The 20,860-nt window shown below is 37.2% G+C and overlaps 1 protein-coding gene across 3 annotated transcripts in view; it reads right to left on the bottom strand.

Moving 5' to 3' along the window:
- The window catches only part of LOC127833134 (E3 ubiquitin-protein ligase TRIM37-like), a 101,677-nt gene that overhangs the window by 6,250 nt on the left and 74,567 nt on the right, over nucleotides 1-20,860 (bottom strand). The window contains exons 15-24 of one of the 3 annotated variants that reach the window (XM_052358370.1): nucleotides 18,348-18,430; nucleotides 16,867-16,992; nucleotides 16,390-16,493; nucleotides 14,019-14,219; nucleotides 12,722-12,919; nucleotides 11,666-11,818; nucleotides 7,766-7,948; nucleotides 7,435-7,620; nucleotides 6,551-6,782; nucleotides 2,403-2,454 (exon numbers count right to left, since the gene is read on the bottom strand). In XM_052358370.1, the coding sequence (XP_052214330.1) occupies nucleotides 2,430-2,454; nucleotides 6,551-6,782; nucleotides 7,435-7,620; nucleotides 7,766-7,948; nucleotides 11,666-11,818; nucleotides 12,722-12,919; nucleotides 14,019-14,219; nucleotides 16,390-16,493; nucleotides 16,867-16,992; nucleotides 18,348-18,430 (1,491 nt within the window). In that variant the 3' untranslated portion in view covers nucleotides 2,403-2,429. The remainder of the gene's footprint in view (nucleotides 1-2,402; nucleotides 2,455-6,550; nucleotides 6,783-7,434; nucleotides 7,621-7,765; nucleotides 7,949-11,665; nucleotides 11,819-12,721; nucleotides 12,920-14,018; nucleotides 14,220-16,389; nucleotides 16,494-16,866; nucleotides 16,993-18,347; nucleotides 18,431-20,860) is intronic. The other 2 variants (XM_052358369.1, XM_052358371.1) reach the window with 2 other exon arrangements.

The following is a 20,860-nucleotide window of genomic DNA, read 5'->3' on the forward strand; positions in this document are numbered from 1 at the left end:
CAGGGGCTTGCATAAACGTAACATCTATGAGTTTATTGGTAATAACATATTTGAGTAGACTTTAAGAAATTTATATAACATATCCTTAAAAAAAATGCTTTCACAATTATAATGTGACTTATTAAAATCCTGGAAACCACAACATGCAAAATTAAATGTATACTATGCACAGATCTAAATAAAACATAAGCAAAACTGGAGTCTTTTATAAAAAAACTAATGTTTGAGTATCAAAAGACCAACAAAGTCACATGGTACAAGTTAACAGAAGGATATATTGCGATTATATTTGACTGTCAGTAGGTGAAGCATTTTTCCCCCAAAAATGTTATGAAAATGCAATCAGAGATAACAGTTTTCTTCTATCTTCAATTGGTACACAGATGAACACTTGTTCTCAGTTAAAGGAACATTTTCACAGATTTATGCATGTATTGAAGTTTGTCATTAAATGCTTTATATTGATAAATGTAAACACTGAATCTAAAAAGCTCCAGTAAAAAACAAGAAACAAGGGCTGTTTGTAAAACATGCATGCCCCCCATATGGGCTGTCAGTTGCAGTGGCAGCCATGGTGTGAATCCGTTTTCTGTCACTGCGACCTTGACCTTTGACCTAGTGACCTGAAAATCGATAGGGGTCATCTGCCAGTCATGATCAATGTTCCTATGAAGTTTCATTATCCTAGGCCTAATTATTCTTGAGTTAATATCAGGAAACCATTTTACTGTTTTGAGTCACTGTGACCTTGACCTTTGACCTAGTGACCTGAAAATTAATAGGGGTCATCTGCCAGTCATGACCAATGAACCTATGAATTTTCATAATCCTAGGTGTAAGCATTCTTGAGTTATCATCCGGAAACCATTTTACTATTTCGAGTAACTGTGACCTTGACCTTTGACCTAGTGACCTGAAAATCAATAGGGGTCATCTGCGAGTCATGATCAATGTACCTATGAAGTTTCATGATCCTAGGCGTAAGTGTTCTTGAGTTATCATCTGGAAACCATTTTACTGGTTCGAGTCACCGTGACCTTGACCTTTGACCTAGTGACCCGAAAATCAATAGGGGTCATCTGCGAGTCATGATCAATGTACCTATGAAGTTTCATGATCCTAGGCGTAAGCGTTCTTGAGTTATCATCTGGAAACCATTTTACTGGTTCGAGTCACCTTGACCTTGACCTAGTGACCTGAATATCAAAAGGGGTCATCTGCGAGTCATGATCAATATACCAATGAAGTTTCATGATCCTAGACATAGGCGTTCTTGAGTTATCATCCGGAAACCATTTTACTGGTTTGAGTCACCGTGACCTTGACCTTTGACCTAGAGACCTGAAAATCACTAGGGGTCATCTGCAAGTCATGATCAATGTACCTATGAAGTTCCATGATCCTAGGTGTAAGCGTTCTTGAGTTATCATCCGGAAACCATTTTACTGGTTCGAGTCACCGTGACCTTGACCTTTGACCTGAAAATCAATAGGGGTGATCTGCGAGTCATGATCAATGTATCTATGAAGTTTCATGATCCAAGGCGTAAGTGTTCTTGAGTTATCATCCGGAAACCATCTGGTGGACGGACCGACCAACATTAGCAAAGCAATATACCCCCTCTTCTTCTAAGGGGGGCATAAAAATTAAAGAAAAAAAAAAAAGTAACCCTTAACTGGGCTTGAGCCACTGACCTTGGAGTAAAAGTCTAACAATTAGACCACTGGGCCATCCATGCACATATAATACATACACAGGCTAATCATGGACAACACCCTCCACCTAACTGGATTTTCAATAAGGCAGAAAGTGTCTCTCTGAATAGCCTGATTAATCAGGGACAAAACTTAACACACATTCATTAAGCCTTTACCCCATTAAAAGCAAAGTGGCAATGGCTTTTGCAACCAGCATAAAACCAGAACAGCCTGTGAGAAACTCTCAGTCTATTCAGGTTTTATGCTGTTTGCTTCTCATCAGTATCTAAGGGTTGGATTTGAAGCCTTTAAAACTTCAATCAAGTAAGAAAGGTCTTTAATTAAATTTAGATTTCTAAGGGACTATAAATGCATGAAAATATGTATCTCCGTGGTAAAGGGTTAAGCCCCCTTTTTTCCAAGAGCGCAGCTCCTATACAATGGATACAAAATCACGTTGTGCAAATAATTGGACATCTTAATTCTTAATTTTTTGGCAAAGGTTGGGCACTTATCAGCAAATAAGGTGTTTTATGCAAAATTTTGATAATGAATAGTTAGTGTTTATATACACTTGTGTACTGCTTTTAATGAACAATTGCTTCTACTATTTTAGAATACTTTTTAAATAAAAAGCCTATTCTCTGCATCAGAGCCGACACCAAAACAAAATGTTGTTTTAAAATACACTATCTGTTAACTTACATTCATTCCCTCTACCCAAGTGGCTCATTATTTCTTACATGAACTTCTGTATCTATAACAAGTGGTATCATTAATAAAAATGCGGTGCCTTAAAGAAAACATTTCAGCATTAAATAAATTCATTCTAAGGGCCGCTAATATTATAAAATGCCCGTACAAAAGACATTTTCAGAATCATATCAATTGAATGCAACTGTTTTGAAAATACCATAACTGTTTGAATTAAGGTCCAACAATGAAGTTCAAGTAAGTTTATCATGTTGGTTAAATATAGTCTATATTGAACACATTGGTGAAATATAGTCTATATTGAACACATTTAATGAAGAGACCTTATGTGCAAAATAACTAAGAGAATAAACACAATAACATTCACTACTATATCCATTTTTTTCATTCCACTTAAAAAACCCTTAAATACTCAACATCATGAAATATTTCGTACAATATTTCAAAAATTAAAGTAAACATGATATTAAATAAAGTATTATTGTGAATACGTCATTGTTAAGAAGCTGCCCAAAGCCATTCAAACTTTTGGATATCCTGGGGGTAAATAAACAAGTAATATATTATCGCAAAAAAATATAAATCAGCATTTCGTATTTAGTTGAATCTATTTTACCACACTCCATCTTGCATTTGAAATTTTGGCTATTGCTATAAGAAACACTGATTTATAATGATTTTACTTTATTTTACGAAATATTCTGCAAAAATATTCCTTGAATTTGAGTATTTATGTTACTTGAAATTATCATCTTGATATAAGCATCTCCAAATGTGATGACTTATTATAACCTGTAAATATACTGATATGTCTCTATAGATAGGCCTGTGACTGAGATGTCAGAAGGGAGGAACATTCTGTGGACTGATTTTGAGCAACAAGATGTGCATAACAGGGTGACAAATCTCTTAACCCTTTGCATGCTTGGAAATTTGTCGTCTGCTAAAATGTTGTCTGCTGAATTTCTAAAATTAGCATTTTCTTCGATTTTTTTTCAAAGAATACTATCAGAATAGCAAACAGTTTGGATCCTGATGAGACACCACATTTTGTGGTGTCTCATCTGGATCTAAACTGTTTACAAAGGCCTTTAAAATTTGGTTCCAGCACTGAAAGAGTTATAACAGATATAGAAATGTTCACCATTTTCAACTTTACAAAAGATGCATTTCACATTTCCAAAAGCTTTTTTTTTTAACATCACATACTAGATATTATCGGATGCATATTTAACAGTGTTCATTGGGGTGAATTCCATTATGGCCGACATTGTGTTTCTATATTTCTGTGAATAATGCTGGCTATGTTTTATTTGTGCTGAAGGTTATCACTTTCTCACTATGGTCATCACTTTACAGTGTCATTAACAGAACTTCAAATAAAAACACTTTGCCACGGTATCTGTAGGTCACAATTTAAAAAAAATTAAACTTGCAAACAAGGACAGTCCATCTTCTTAACAGTTCAGACACTTGGACTGCTTTCTAATTATATTCAGAGATGTTTCTAGCCGATCTCTTTTCTGTTTGATTTTCATAAAAGGCTAGAATAACAAAGGATTGAAATATGCCTTATAACAGAATTTATTTAAATTCATTATTTTAAAGGACAATCTATAAAATATAGGCAAACAATATTTTGAAAAAAAAAATCGCTTTTGTGAGTCATTGGTCCTTTGGACAACCTTCATTTTCATCAGAACAAAACAATTAGCAAACAAATCAACACATTTCCAATACCAATTGGAAGAATGGCAAACAACAGCCAATACTAAAGCTTGTTACAAAAAAGTTCTTTTGCATGTGGATAATGCTGCAAGAGTAAAATACTGAGAGGTTTCAGAATCCAAATTTTAGGCTCCTTATGAAATATGCAGTAGAATTGATTGTACATGTACCTCTCTTCTCACTCCAATTTGTTTATTAATTAACACAAAACTCTGAAATGAACTCTGGGCAAACCAGGTCCAACGTAAAATCCCATCCCTGAAAAATACGCCACAATTTTTAACCGGCAAAACAAACAAGAGGGCCTAAAAGGCCCAAAGTCGCTCACCTGAGATAACAAGATATTATTGGGACAAATCTTCTGACCAAGTTTCACGAAGATCGGAAAATAAATGTGGCCTCTAGAGTTTTAACAAGGTTTTACTATAACCATATAAGGAATAATGCCCCGCCCCCTGGCAGCCATGTTTTTCAACCAACCGGCATAATTTTTGAAAATTTCCAAGATATTATCGGGATAAATCTTCTGACCAAGTTTCATGAAGATCAGACAGTAAATGTGGCCTCTAAGAGTGTTAACAAGATTTAACTATAGCCATATAAGGAAAAATGCCCCGCCCCTTGGAAGCCATTTTTTTCAAGCAAACATAATTATTTTCAAACTCATCCAAGATATCATTGAGACCAATCTTCTGACCAAATGTCATGAAGATTGGACAATAAATGTGGCCTCTAGAGTGTTAACAAGGTTTTACTATAGCCATATAAGAAAAAATGCCCCGCCCCTGGTGGCCATGTTTTTAAAGCAACCAAAACCATTTTCGAACTCATCCAAGATATCATTAGGACAAATCTACTGACCAAGTTTCATGATGATCGGAAAATAAATGTTACCTCTAGAGTGTTAACAAGGTTTTACTATAGCCATATAAGGAAAATAGCTCCGCCCCCGTGGTGGCCATGTTTTTCAACCAACCGGCATCATTTTTGAACTCGTTTAAGATATTATTGAGATGAATCTTCTGACCAAGTTTCATGAAGATCGGACTATAAATGTGGCCTCTAGAGTGTTAACAAGATTTTACTATAGCCTTATATAGCCATATTAGGAAAAATGCCCCCCCCTTGGCAGCCATGTTTTTCAAGCAAACGTAACCGTTTTCGAACTCATCCAAGATATCATTAAGACAAATCTTCTGACCATATTTCAAAAAGATTGGACAATAAATGTGGCCTCTAGAGTGTTAACAAGGTTTTACTATAGCCATATAAGGAAAAATACCCCGCCCCCTGGCGGCCATGTTTTTCAACCAACCGGCATCATTTTGGAACTCGTCCAAGATATTATTGGGATGAATCTTCAGACCAAGTTTCATGAAGATTGGAAATAAATGTGGCCATTAGAGTGTTAACAAGATTTTACTTTAGCCATATATAGCCATAAAAGGAAAAATGCCCCGCCCTATGGCAGCCATGTTTTTCAAGCAAAGATTACCATTTTTTTTAACTCATCCAAGATATCAGTGGGAAAAACCTTCTGACCAAGTTTCATGAAGATCGGAAAATAAATGTGGCCTCTAGAGTGTTAACAAGGTTTCACTATAGCCATACAAAGAAAAATGCCCCGCCCCCTGGCGGCCATGTTTTTCAACCAACCGGCATCATTTTCGAACTCGTCCAAGATGTTATTGGGATGAATCTTCTGACCAAGTTTTATGAAGATCAGACAATAACTGTAGCCTCTAGAGTGTTAACAAGATTTTACTATAGCCATATAAGGAAAAATGCCCCGCCCTTTGGCAGCCATGTTTTTCAAGCAAACGTAACCATTTTCAAACTCATCCAAGATATCATTGAAACCAATCTTCTGACCAAATTTCATGAAGATTGGACAATAAATGTGGACTCTAGAGAGTTAACAAGGCAAATGTTGACGCCGCACAACCGACAACGTATGACGGACAAAAAGCGATCACAAAAGCACACCATGAGCACGTTTTGCTCAGGTGAGCTAAAAACAACATCCAACATGAAGTGACAGCATGATTCAAATTGTACAGGTCAATGATTATTGTCTACTCTACTCTGCTAGTATACCAGTAGATTAGGGAAACATTGACATGACTGTACACAAGGATATAAAAAACTTTTGCATGAAATAGTACAAAGATTCAAAGTTATAACAAAAGGGAAAGAAGATCCATTATGGTATATCTGATTTAATTTTAAATACTAGCATCAACAATGTTGACAATATCAACCAACTCACTTGACAGTAAGTGCAACATTTACAAAAGTATAACATTCTAAAACCGCACAAATGTCATGTCAATTTTTCAGAGATACATTTAAAAGCACGGCACACAAAATAACATTATTTTTCGACAGGAAAAAAATCAACAAGGAACTACCTTGAGTTATTTGCCCCGGTAAACTCCACCTGCGGTTCTTGCCTGCCATCCAAGTCAGCAGTACTAGTTGCCTCCCCTGCCTCTGGACTGGTTACCTCCAAAGAGCACTCTTCCCCACTGGAGACTGGTTCAGCATACTCCTCCTTTGTTTTGGCGTTTTTGCGATCTTTGTCAGATTTCGGCCTGTCGGACCTCGACTTTGGCTTCGACTTGCTAGACTTTGGTGGAATAGCTGCAGATTATATAAACATAACTGTTACATACAGTTATTTCAAACTTCAATTTTTTAACTTTAATAATTACACTGTATGCAATCAACTACCTGTCTTTGCAATTTATAACATGCAACCATTTTTAACAGGCCTCTTATCAATAATGCAAAAATAGAGGAAAAAAAGCTTTCTAAAAAGGGAAACTGTCCAAGCCAACAAACTTTTGACATTGAAATTTGGGGATATACGAATGAGAATGAACAATATGGTCCCCTACCGATGAAACTCCACCATTGTCAGTAAAAAAAATTTTTTTTAAATAAATAAATGAAATGACGTGCATAATCTCCATATTCCCATATATCCATGTTTCAAGTTTCATGAAAAAATATTAAGGACTTTTTAAGTTATCGCAGAACCAGAAAAGTGTGACGGACTGACTGACAGACATACAGACTGACAGACAGACAGACGGAGTGCAAACCATAAGTTCCCTCCAGTTTCACCGGTAGGGGACAATAAAATATGGTACTCAGATAGCTGCAACACGGCCTCAGATAAATTTTAAACTGGCTAAATGCTACCCCTTCCCTTTTGTTTGAGATGTGTAAAAATAAAGTAATTAACACTTAAAGACAAGGCAGGCATAGCCTTATAACATTTTTGACAAACCTGTAGTTTTCTTGTTGTTCCTGTCCCCAGCTGCAGTCTTTTTGCTGACATGAGAAATGGCGAATGGTGAATCATGTGCATCATGTGACGTGTTGTGGTCCGTGGCCTCTGACACAGTGAGGTCGCAGTCCGACAAGGGCCCTTCCTCCAACGACGAGTCAAGAGTTTGAAAGGTAATGCGTTCTTCTGCAACCATAAAACATTGAGAACACCTTTTGCAAAAAATTAAACTGGCTAAATGCTACTGGCTTTCTTTATTGTTTGAGATTTGTAAAAATAAAGTGATACACACTTAAAAACAAGGCAGATATTGCTGACATTTTTGACAAACCTGTAGTTTTCATGTTGTTCCTGGCCCCAGCTGCAGTCTTTTTGCTGACATGAGAAACGGTGAATGGTGAATCACTTGCATCATGTGAGGTGTGGTGTTCCGTGGCCTCTGACACAGTGAGGTCGCAGTCCGACAAGGGCCCTTCCTCCAACGACAAGTCAAGAGTTTGAAAGGTAAGGCGTTCTGAAACAATTAAACATGAGAACAACTTTTGCAAAAAATGAAAATAATATTTGATAGATGGCTCAAATTTGACAAGGGAGTATTTTTCATGTTGACGATGCTAAGAGCAAAATTGACAGTATTTCCCCCTAAATATAGACATATTTAATGCTGGATCATCACTCTTTTAAGGCAGATCTTTATCAAGTAACAAATTCTATATAAATAAAATCATTTAGAAACAAGAGATGTGTTTGTCAGTAACACAATGCCCCCTAATGCGCCGCTTTGATTTTCTTTTACCTTTTACCTTGAAGAATGACCTTGACCTTTCCCTACTCAAAATGTGCAGCTCCATGAGATGCACATGCATGCCAAATATCAAGTTGCTTTGTAAAATATTGCAAAAGTTATGAAGAAGGTTAAAGTTTTGGTTAAAGTTTTGGGACACACACACACAGACACATACAATGACAGTCAGGCCAAAAAAATATACCCCCGATCTTTCGATCCGGGGGCATAAAAACTGGTGTGGATTGTAGATGTCATTCAGATGCATGCACATGTAGGAACCTAGTCAACAGAATTTTCATTTTCTAATTTGGAATGTAAAGATCACAGTGACCTTTACCTTTGACCTAGTGACCTCAATAAAAAGAAATGAAACTCAAACCATGTATGATTGCAGATGTAAACAAATATGAAAATAAAAGGAAATGTTACTAAATAAATGAAGCCATATATTTGACCTTTGACCTTGAAGGATGACCTTGACCTTCATGTGAAGTTTAAAGAACATAGTCCCAGACCCAAAGACCCAAGAGTTTTCATTTCACTAAAATAGGCAAGGTAGATGTGTAAGAGAAAAGACTGTTACTAAATAAATGAAGCCATATATTTGACCTTTGACCTTGAAGGATGACCTTGACCTTTCACCAATCCAAATGTGCAGCTCCATGAGATACACATGCATGCCAAATATCAAGTTGCTGCGTACAATATTGGAAAAGTTATGAAGAAGGTTAAAGTTTTGGGACACATATATTTGACCTTGAAGGATGACCTTGACCTTTCACCAATCAAAATGTGCAGCTCCATAAGATACACATGCATGCCAAATATCAAGTTGCTAGGTTCAATATTGGAAAAGTTATGAAGAAGGTTAAAGTTTTGGTTAAAGTTAGATGAGAAAAGACAATGTAACTAAATAAATGAAGCCATATATTTGACCTTTGACCTTGAAGGATGACATTGACCTTGACCTTTCACCAATCAAAATGTGCAGCTCCATGAGAAACACATGCATGCCAAATATCAACTTGCTACATACAATATTGGAAAAGTTATGAACAAGAGCTGTCACCATAGGATGACTTATGCCCCCTATAAACGCTTGATAGAAGTTATGAGCTTTTTTCGAAACCTAAACGCAGATTTCGAAACCTAAACGCGGACTCTAACTTCAAGGTCAAGGTCACAGAGGTCAATTTTTTTTTGTGCGTATGGAAGGCCTTGTCCATATACACATGCATACCAAATATGAAGGTTATATCTCAAGGGACATAGAAGTCATGAGCATTTTTCGAAACCTAAACGCAGATTTCGAAACCTAAACGCGGACCCTAAGTTCAAGGTCAAGGTCACAGTGGTCAAAATTTGTTAGCGTATGGAAAAGCCTTGTCTGTATACACATGAACACCAAATATGAAGTTATATCTCAAAGGACATAGAAGTCATGAGCATTTTTCAAAACCTAAACGCAGATTTCGAAACCTAAACGCGGAACCTAAGTTCAAGGTCACAGGGGTAAAAATTTGTATGCGTATAGAAAGGCCTTGTCCATATAGACATGCATACCAAATATGAAGGTTATATCTCAAGGGACATAGAAGTTATGAGCATTTTTGGAAACCTAAACGCAGATTTCGAAACCTAAACGCGGACCCTAAGTTCAAGGTCAAGGTCACAGGGGAAAAAAAAGTTGTGCGTATAGAAAGGCCTTGTCCATAAACACATGCATACCATATATGAAGGTTATATCTCAAGGGACATAGAAGTTATGAGCATTTTTCGAAACCTAAACGCAGATTTCGAAACCTAAACGCGGACCCTAAGTTCAAGGTCAAGGTCACAGGGGTAAAAAAATTTATGCGTATGGAAAGGCCTTGTCCATATACACATGCATACCAAATATGAAGGTTATATCTCAAGGGACATAGAAGTTATGAGCATTTTTCGAAACCTAAACGCAAAGTGTGACGGAAAGACAGACGGACAGACAGACAGACGATCCGATCACTATATACGAAAAAAAGGGGGCATAAAAAAGTTAAAGTTGTGAAGAAGGTTAAAGTTTTGGTTAAAGTTAGATGCGTCAGAGAAAAGACAATGTTACTAAATAAATGAAGCCATATATTTGAAAACTGACCTTGAAGGATGACCTTGACCTTGACTGGAAAAGTTAGGAAGCAGGTTTAAGTTTTGGTTAAAGTTTTGATTTTTTTTATTGACCTTTGATCTTGAAGGATGACCTTGACCTTTCACTACTCAAAATGTGCAGCTCCATGAGATATGCATGCATGCCAAATATCAAGTTGCTACGTTCAATATTGCAAAAGTTATGAAGAAGGTTTAAGTATTGGTTAAAGTTTTGATTTTTTTATATTGACCTTTGACCTTGAAGGATGACTTTGACCTTGACCTTTCACCTCAGTCTCAAAATGGCAGCTCTATGAGATACACATGAATGCCAAATATCAAGTTGCTACGTTCAATATTGCAAAAGTTATGAAGAAGGTTAAAGTTTTGGTTAAAGTTTTGATTTTTTTTATGGACCTTTGACTTTGAAGGATGACGTTGACCTTTAACTTTCACCACTGAAAATGTGCAGCACCACGAGATACACATGCATGCCAAATATCAATTTGCTACATTCAATATTGCAAAAGTTTTGAAGAAGGTTAAAGCTTTGGTTAAAGTTTTGGGACACATATATTTGCTTCGTCCTTGACCTTTCACCACTCAAAATGTGCAGCTCCATGAGATACACATGCATGCCAAATATCAAGTTGCTAGGTTCAATATTGCAAAAGTTATGAAGAAGGTTAAAGCTTTGGTTAAAGTTTTGATTTTTTTTTATTGACCTTTGACCTTGAAGGATGACGTTGACCTTGACCTTTAACCACTCAAAATGAGCAGCTCCATAAGATACACATGCATGCCAAATATCAAGTTGCTACGTTCAATATTGCAAAAGTTATGAAAAAGGTTAAAGTTTTGGGACACATATATTTGACCTTTGACCTTGAAGGAGGATGACCTTGACCTTTCACCACTCAAAATGTGCAGCTCCATGAGATACACATGCATGCCAAATATCAAGTTGCTATGTTCAATATTGCAAAAGTTATGACAAAGGTTAAAGTTTTGGTTAAAGTTTTGGGACACAGACAATGACAGACAGGCTAAAAACAATATACCCCAGATCTTTCGATCCGGGGGCATACAAATATTGTAATAAAAGAAAATATATACAAAATCAATAAACAAAATTATTGTTTACATGGAACGGACAATTAGTTTTCACAAACAGAGGAAATAACATTTATTATATTGAGTAAACCACTTAATATAAACACATATAAGCTAACATTTGTTTTCTTTTGACCTTAGAGATCAGCACATTTTAAGTTTCTGACCCCACAAAATGGCGGAATATGCCTTAAAGCTAAATCTCACCCAGTTTACACAAAGCCCCTACAGACTGGGTCCTACGGGGGCTCCTATCAGACTCCCGACCTGGTTCTCTCCCTTTATGGCCCTTTGAGCCCAAGTCTCCCTTGCTCCAATGTCCGGTGTGACTAGTGACGGCCCCTGATCCCTTCTTCTTCTCTGAAATCAGGTAGGTGCTATTATATTTCTTGATAAGTTGTCAGGGTTCTTGATTTTACAAAAGGCTGGTTTTGATTGGCCTGTATAGCTTATCCAGCTGGATCCAGTTCTTCAAAAAAGTAATTTAAATTTACCATACTTTAACTTTGAAGGCACATTTTGTTCTATTTGCAAGCATGAACTTCTCTTAGGCTAACATCTGTTTAACTAGCTATTACTTTATGCTGATTTGGGACAGTGATAAATGAAGCAAAGAGTATATGGCTAACATCTGTTTAACTAGCTATTACTTTATGCTGAGTTGGGACAGTGATAAATGAAGCAAAGATTATATAAGCCTTTGAATATTAACCCTGCTTGCTCGTCCTTTTTTTCAGAATAGGACAAAGTTTGTATTGATTTCTCTTATTTTACCTTTGACATAGAGACTGGGTTATAATAAGTGCTTCTCAGCATGCATGTTACTTATGAAATATCATTTCAAAATCCTTAATTAACTCAGGACTAAGTTTTATCATTTGTCCTTGATTTTTAATATAGCTCTATACCTTAGATCTATATCCACAGCAACCACCCACCCATCAGACTATTCCTGTGAGGCCCAGGCCCTTGCCTCTATCTCACTGGACATGGCAGAAATGGTTGCATTTTGGGAAAACAGGGCTTAATTTGAATGGTCTTCAGGTATTGTCCCAGAATAGCCTGTGCAGTCCCCAAAGGCTTATCAGGGACAACATATTCTGATTTTATGGAATTTTCTGAACAAAATATAAGTGTAGAGATAAAGTGAAAGCCTTAATAAGCTTTTGCAAACTGCACATGTTATCTGCCACAACACTTAAAGACCAAGCATTAAGCCCACTTTTCCCAGACTGTGTCTCATACGGGGATATGTGGACTGACCTGACTTTTCCTGGGAGGCCCGGGCCCTGGCCTCTATCTCGCTGGACACAGCAGCGTTGGCCGCAGCAAGGGTGCTAAATGTGGTGGCAGCAAGTTCATTGAAGCGTGCCTGGATGTGCTCCAGTGTATCAGCGTCGGTCATGCGACACCTTGAGTGGATGTCCTGTAGAGACTGGGACGAACAGGGCATCCCCTGTCCTGCAGAGAACATGATTAAGCAAATATTTATTGTTATTTACACTATGAAAGACCGAGGCAAATTAAAGATAAAGGCAAATAAAAAAATTAAAAAGCAAAAAAAATCTGTTTAATTGTGACCAATGTAAATTGAACAACTGATTGGTGAAAGAATGCTGATAGCTTCAGGTTTGGTATGTTAAACAAATGACACACATACATCACATCACATACAAAAACAGACATATGTATCTATAGCAATATAGCAGCTTAAAGCAGTGGTCAAAATATTGAAAGCCCCTTAATTGATAAATTCGGTCAGTTTAAGTGTTTTTCAGATTTACACGGACAGAATTCATGATTTTTCAAGATCTCAAGCTATATTTATATTGGAATATGGCCTGCTTGACCAAAACGCATATTTTAGCAGTTTAATGTCAGAAAGGGTCTTATTTCATGTGGGCCAGCGCAGCTTCAACCCGGCATGCACATCTGACAGTCTGGTCTGGAGCCAACCTGTCCTCTAAAGAGACTACATAACCTTCTGAGACTCTACAGCTAAAAGTCTATCTATCTAAATCTATCTATTTTAACCCTTTCAGTGCGGGAACCGAATTTTGAAGGCCTTTGCAAACAGTTTGGATCCAGATGAGACGCCACAGAACGTGGCGTCTCATCTGGATCCAAACTGTTTGCTATTCTGATAGTATTCTTAAAAAAAAATTGAAGAAAATGCTAATTTTAGAAGTTCTGCAGACGACATTTTAGCAGACGACAAATTTCCCAGCATGCAAAGGGTTAACTGGATTGCATCAAAAGCCTAAGGCATATTGAAACGCCCTCAAGTCCTTTTCCTTGATATAGAACACATACTTTGTGTCTTTGGGGGAGATTGAAGGAACCCTCCCAGTGGGCATTGAACCTTTGACCTTGCAGTTGCTAAGGATATCATATTCACATCGCCACACAGACCTCTAAAGGCTTATTAGCTGACAGTGTAACTCCTGATCAGACTGTGCCTATGCAAAGCTTCAGAGCTACACTAGCTGCATACGATATACAACCCACTTTTGCCTGATGTGGCCAATTTGATGATGAATGATTATTCAAAATATCCTACTTGAGCTCTCGCCACAGCGTGTTGGCTGCTTCCCCCAAGTTTTCTTGCTCGAGGACGAAGGGGAAAGAAGGGGTAAAAGGTTGCCTGGGTACTCGGCCACTGTTGTCACTGGTGTTGCTCCTGATGATAATGATGAAGAAGCAGCTGATGATGACGGGGGTCGTGGTAAGTACAGTCCCAGATCGAGATTCAGGAGAAGCTCTGTGAAAAGGGTGAGGGGAATAATATATACATTCAATTACAAGTAGGGATGTCAACGAATATTCGAATATTCGGTCCTGCACCATTATTCAAATACTATTTTCCGAATCGAATATTCGGAAGAAATAGATAAAAAAAATCAAGTAATTTTAAAGACTTTGTATTTGTGAAATTTGCTAAAAAATTGGTAAAAAAGTTGTTCCTCGTGTCATAGTGTTTGTTCCGGTGCGCGCAATAATGCGTCGCTATAGTGATGATAGCTAGTATACTTGCCATAAATCCCGATTATTGCCTACCTTTAGAAAACTTCAATTGACCAAAGACAAAATTATGATAGGTGCAAATCGCATCGGCAATTAGAACACCGACCTGCACTTGATCTAATGACTCAAATTACATTTAAAATCATCAAAGATTAAATGAGTAAAGGAAAAGCCGACTTGGTGTAAAAAACAAATAAGAACTTATGCAAAAAAAAAAGATTGACGTAAATTGCGTTTTCCAATCGAAAATGTTTTTGTTTTTTTGCTCTAATTAAATTTAGCAAATGCGTATCGTATGGTTACAATCACGTTGTCCAATCAAAAAAGCTTTAAGAAAATATTTTACTAAACCTCTAATGAGTATTTGCGTATCGTATGGTCCACACTTTAATTAATTGTTCAATATTCTATCAGGTACATTACTTAAAGAAATGTTTAAAAAACGATAAAAACGAAAGTAGAATTCATGGAGTAATGGTACGGTAAACAAAGTTGATTTTGTTGATTTTTTTTCCAACAGATGTTTACCGAATATCCGAATATTCGTTCGGAAGGATGACCGAATATTTGAATACCAAAATCGGTATTCGTTGCCATCCTTAATTACAAGTAATAAGTTAAATAAGATGTCTTCAACCTGTACAATACCAGAACGCCCCTTTTTCCCCAAAAAACAGAAAAATCAATTTAACTCAGCTGTGAGCACTACAACTTGAACTCAAGAGATATCAGCATCCCATTACAATTCCTGTAAAATGGAGGTTAAAAATGATGACTTTTTCCGAGGCCATTTCAGCCTAAAATGGTCAATTTTTTATTCATTTATGCACCACGCAAGATATGGGCTATAACAAATTAAAACCAAGGACAATAACTTTAAAAAAATACAAATAAGAGTTGTGGTTCTTCCACTCTGTATTTCTTCTCAATGTCCCCTATCAATGTACAAAGTTTCATTTAAATACCTTCAATTCTAAGGAAGCGTTCCTTAAAAGAAAATTGCCGAATCGGCAGTAAGTCTATTAATCCTAATTAGATAATGATAGTGTTATGGTTCATGAACTTTATCCTTTTACTTATTAAGTCTCATTTAAATCTTGTCAATACTTCTAGAATTATGTTCTTCACATGAAGCAGGACAGAATGACAGAAGAAAAGACCGACAATGTGCTTTATGTACTATATTCCTCCCTTCTGGAGCTTACAAATCATAACAAGATGCGTTTGTGAAACACAATGTCCCCCTATATTATGTTTGACTTTGAAGGATGACCTTGAACTTGTGAAGGATGACCTTGACCTTGACCTTTCACCACTCAAAATGTGCAGCTCCATGAGATACACATGCATACCAAATATCAAGTTGCCATATTCAATATTGCAAAAGTATTTATAAAATAAGCGATTTGGGCCACATATATTTGACCTCTGACCTTGAAGGATGACCTTGACCTTTCACCACTCAAAATGTGCAGCTCCATGAGATACACATGCATGCCAAATATCAAGTTGCTATCTTCAATATTGCAAAAGTGTTCATAAAATGAGTGATTTTGGCCATATATATTTGACCTCTGACCTTGAAGGATGACCTTGACCTTTCACCACTCAAAATGTGCAGCTTCATGAGATACACATGCATGCCAAATATGAAGTTGCTATCTTCAATATAGCAAAAGTTATTGCAAAATGTTAAAGTTGGCGCAAACAGACAGACCAACAGACAGACCAACAGACAGGGCAAAAACAATATGTCCCCCACTACTATAGTGGGGGACATAAAAATCTACACAAATAAAACACCAACTCCTTGGACTTGTAGTCAAACCCTCTGTACATCTGTACTAGCTGGCAAAGCCCCAATTGAGCCTGTAGTCCAGCATTCTGTACATGAGGACATGACGTACCTGAACTGGAGGGATTATGTCTCATGAGGACATTCCGTCTGCCGCGGGGCCAGGGGTTCTCAGATTCCTGAAGGAACTGTAGCAGCATCGTCTCATCATCACTCCTGACAGACAAGATTATCATATGCTGAATATGCTTTAACAAGCCTTATTCTTTGCTGATTTATATTCTTTATTAGGTCATATAAGCATTCACAAAGGCAGAAAGTACCGCTCAAATCTGATAACCATGATTTTCAACTTCCTTTAAAACCTTATTAATCAATGTGACTCGTGTAGAAGAACAACTACATGGCAACAGCAAAATTCAATCACATTCAAGCCCTGTTCTCCAGAATGTTCATAATACTATTGAGGGACATTTTGGCAGCACCACAAAAATACCATAGTAGGGAAAAGTGTTGTCCCTGATTAGCCTGTGCAGACTGCACAGTCTAGTCTGGGATGACACTTTCTGCATATGCATTTATCCCTCACCTGGAGGCCCTGTTCTCCAGGATGTTCATGGCACTGTTGAGGGGAAGGTGGGCTGCCCCAGTCTCCCGGTCCAGGTTGTTGACCTCATGACCCTCCTGTATGTCATCAACATCGTTATCCAGGCACCTACAGAGCATGCCAGTATGTCAACACTGTGTATAGAAGATTTTATGGTGGATTCAAATAATATAAGCCTCGTTCTGTTAAAACTGGTTTTATGAATGTGTGTAACATGTTGTCCCAGATTAGCCTGTGGAGGCAGCACAGGCTAACTTAAATCCACATGCTTAGGCAAGGACAACACTTTCTGCTTTTATGGCAGCATTTTCATTTAAAGGAAGTCTCTTCTTAGCACAAATCCCATTTAGAAGTAAAGTGTCCTGATTCACCGGTGAGGACTGCACAGGCTTATACACCAGTATAAAACCATAAAGAATCATTTCTATCCATACACCAGTATCAAACCATTTAGGATAATTTGTATCCATACACTAGTATCAAACCATTTAGGATCATTTCTATCCATACACCAGTATCAAACCATATAGGATCATTTCTATCAATACACTAGTGTCAAACCATTTAGGATCATTTCTATCCATACACCAGTATCAAACCATATAGAATCATTTCTATTCATACACCAGTATCAAAACCATATAGAATAATTTCTATTCATACACCAGTAAAAACCATATAGGATCATTTCTATTCATACACAAGTATCAAAGAATCATTTCTATTCATACACCAGTAAAAACATATTGGATCATTAAATTTTCTATCCATAAACCAGTATAAAACCATAAAGAATAATTTCTATCCATACACCAGTATCAAACCATTTAGGATCATTTGTATCCATACATCAGTATCAAACCATATAGGATCATTTCTATCCATACACCAGTAGTATCAAACCATTTAGGATCATTTCTATCGATACATCAGTATCAAACCATATAGGATCATTTCTATCCATACACCAGTATAAAACCATGGTATAGACTTAAATATGTCTCCTAATTGTGTGTGCACTTCTCATATTACTGGCAGACAACCTCAACCTTTCCCCTCTCAGAACCAAAGTGAAAATGGCTTGATGCAACCAGCATAATACCAGTACAGCCTAGGATTCATTAGTAGTCTGTTCAGGTGTTGGGCTGTTTGCTGCTCATTAGTTAATTATGGTTCAAATGAAGCCTTCAAAGCTTAATATATTATGAAAGGTCTTAAATTAAATTAGATTTTCTATGAGACTACAAAGGCATCAAAGTGCCAATCTGTGTGGTAAAGGATTTATCAAAATGTCAAAGTTTACAGGCTTCAATTCAAGCCGCAAGAAACTGATGAGCAGCAAACAACATAAAACCTGAACAGACTGCAAGTTTCTCACAGACTATTCTGGCTTTATACTGTTTTAATATAGCCATTTCCACTTTTCTTCTGCGCAGGAAAGGGTTACACAACACGTAGCTCACATGTTTTCTTCATCAACGTCATTCTCCTCAATGATAGAATATTCCTCCAGCTCACTTTCTTGGCTCTCCACCATGCTCAATCTCTGAAGAGAAAATTATTACTGTAATAACTCTACGTTTTCTGACATTTTTTTTTTCAAGTCCGAAAATTAAGAAATGGAGAATATAAAACAAGAGGGCCTGAAAGGCCCAGAGTCGCTCACCTGAGATAACAAGATATCAATAGGACAAATCTTCTGACCAAGTTTCATGAAGATCGGAATATAAATGTGGCCTCTAGAGTGTTTACAAGGTTTTACTATAGCCATATAAGGAAAAATGCCCCGCCCCCTGGCAGCCATGTTTTTCAACCAACCGGCATCATTTTTGAACTTGTCCAAGATATTATTGGGATGAATCTTCTGACCAAGTTTCATGAAGATTAGACAGTAAATGTGGCCTCAAGAGTGTTAACAAGATTTTACTATATCCATATAAGGAAAAATGCCCCGCCCCTTGGAAGCCATGTTTTTCAAGCAAACATAATTATTTTCGAACTCATCCAAGATATCCTTTAGACCAATCTTCCGACCAAATTTCATGAAGATTGGACAATAAATGTGGCCTCAAGAGTGTTAACAAGGTTATACTATAACCATATCAGGAAAAATGCCCTGCCCCTGGTGGCCATGTTTTTAAAGCAACCAAAACCATTTTCGAACTCATCCAAGATATCTTTGGGACAAATCTTCTGACCAAGTTTCATGATGAACGGAAAATAAATGTGACCTCTAGAGAGTTAACAAGGTTTTACTATAGCCATATACGGAAAAATGCCCTGCCCCCGTGGTGGCCATGTTTTTCAACCAACCGGTATCATTTTTGAACTCGTCCAAGATATTATTGGGATGAATCTTCGGACCGAGTTTCATGAAGATCGGACTATAAATGTGGCCTCTAGAGTGTTAACAAGATTTTACTATAGCAATATTAGGAAAAATGCCCCGCCCCTTGGCAGCCATGTTTTTCAAGCAAACGTAATCATTTTCAAACTCATCCAAGATATCAATAAGACAAATCTTCTGACCAAGTTTCATGAAGATCGGAAAATAAATGTGGCCTCTAGAGTGTTTACAAGGTTTTACTATAGCCATATAAGGAAAAATGCCCCACCCCCTGGCAGCCATGTTTTTCAACCAAAGAAAGCAAAACAATTTTCGAACTCTTCCAAGATATTATTGGGATGAATCTTCTGACCAAGTTTCATGAAGATTGGACAATAAATGTGGCCTCTAGAGTGTTAACAAGATTTTACTATAGCCATATACATGAATAGCCATATAAGGAAAAATGCCCCGCCCCTTGGCAGCCATGTTTTTCAAGCACAGGTTACCATTTTCAAACTCATCCAAGATATCATTGGGACAAATCTTCTGAGCAAGTTTCATTAAGATCGGAAAATAAATATGGCCTCTTAGAGTGTTAACAAGGTTTTACTATAGTCAAATAAGGAAAAATGCCCCGCCCCCTGGCAGCCATGTTTTTCAACCAACCGGCATCATTTTGGATCTCGTCCAAGATATTATTGGGATGAATTTTCTGACCAAGTTTCATGAAGATCAGACAATAAATGTGGCCTCTAGAGTATTAACAAGATTTTACTATAGCCATATATAGCCATATAAGGAAAAATGCCCCGCCCCTTGGCAGCCATGTTTTTCAAGCAAACGTAACCATTCTCAAACTCATCCAAGATATAATTGAGACCAATCTTCTGACCAAATTTCATGAAGATTGGAAAAAAAATTATGGCCTCTAGAGAGTTAACAAGGCAAATGTTGACGCCGCACAACGCACAATGGACAAAAGGCGATCACAAAAACTCACCATGAGCACGTTGTGCTCAGGTGAGCTAAAAATTACAGGTGTCTGAAAATTTATACACGAAAGTTAAATGTCAGAAAATTTGTATTAAATTGAAATATAAGAGCTGTGTTTGTGAAACACAATGCCCCCTACTGCACCGCTTTGAAGCCATATATTTGACCTTTGACCTTGAAGGATGACCTTGACCTTTAACCACTCAAAATGTGCAGCTCCATGAGATACAAATGCATGCCAAATATCGAGTTGCTATCTTAAATATTGCAAAATTTGACCTTGACCTTGAAGGATGACCATGACCTGTCACCACTCAAAATGTGCAGCTCCATGAGATTTGCATGCATGCCTAATAACGAGATGCTATCTTAAATATTGCAATATTTAACCTTTGTCCTTGACCTTAAAGGATAACCTTGACCTTTCACCACTCAAAATGTGCAGGTCCATGAGATAAACATGCATGCCAAATATCAAGTTGCTATCTTCAATATTGAACAATTTTGACCTTTGACCTTCAACTTGAAGGATGACCTTGACTTTGACATTTTACCACTCAAAATGTGAAGCTCCATGAGATACGCATGCATGCCAAATATCAAGTTGCTATCTTCAATATTGCAAAATTTGACCTTGACCTTGAAGGATGACCT

The sequence above is a fragment of the Dreissena polymorpha genome, chromosome 1 (assembly GCF_020536995.1).
Source record: "Dreissena polymorpha isolate Duluth1 chromosome 1, UMN_Dpol_1.0, whole genome shotgun sequence".
Classification (NCBI taxonomy): Eukaryota; Metazoa; Mollusca; class Bivalvia; order Myida; family Dreissenidae; genus Dreissena; species Dreissena polymorpha.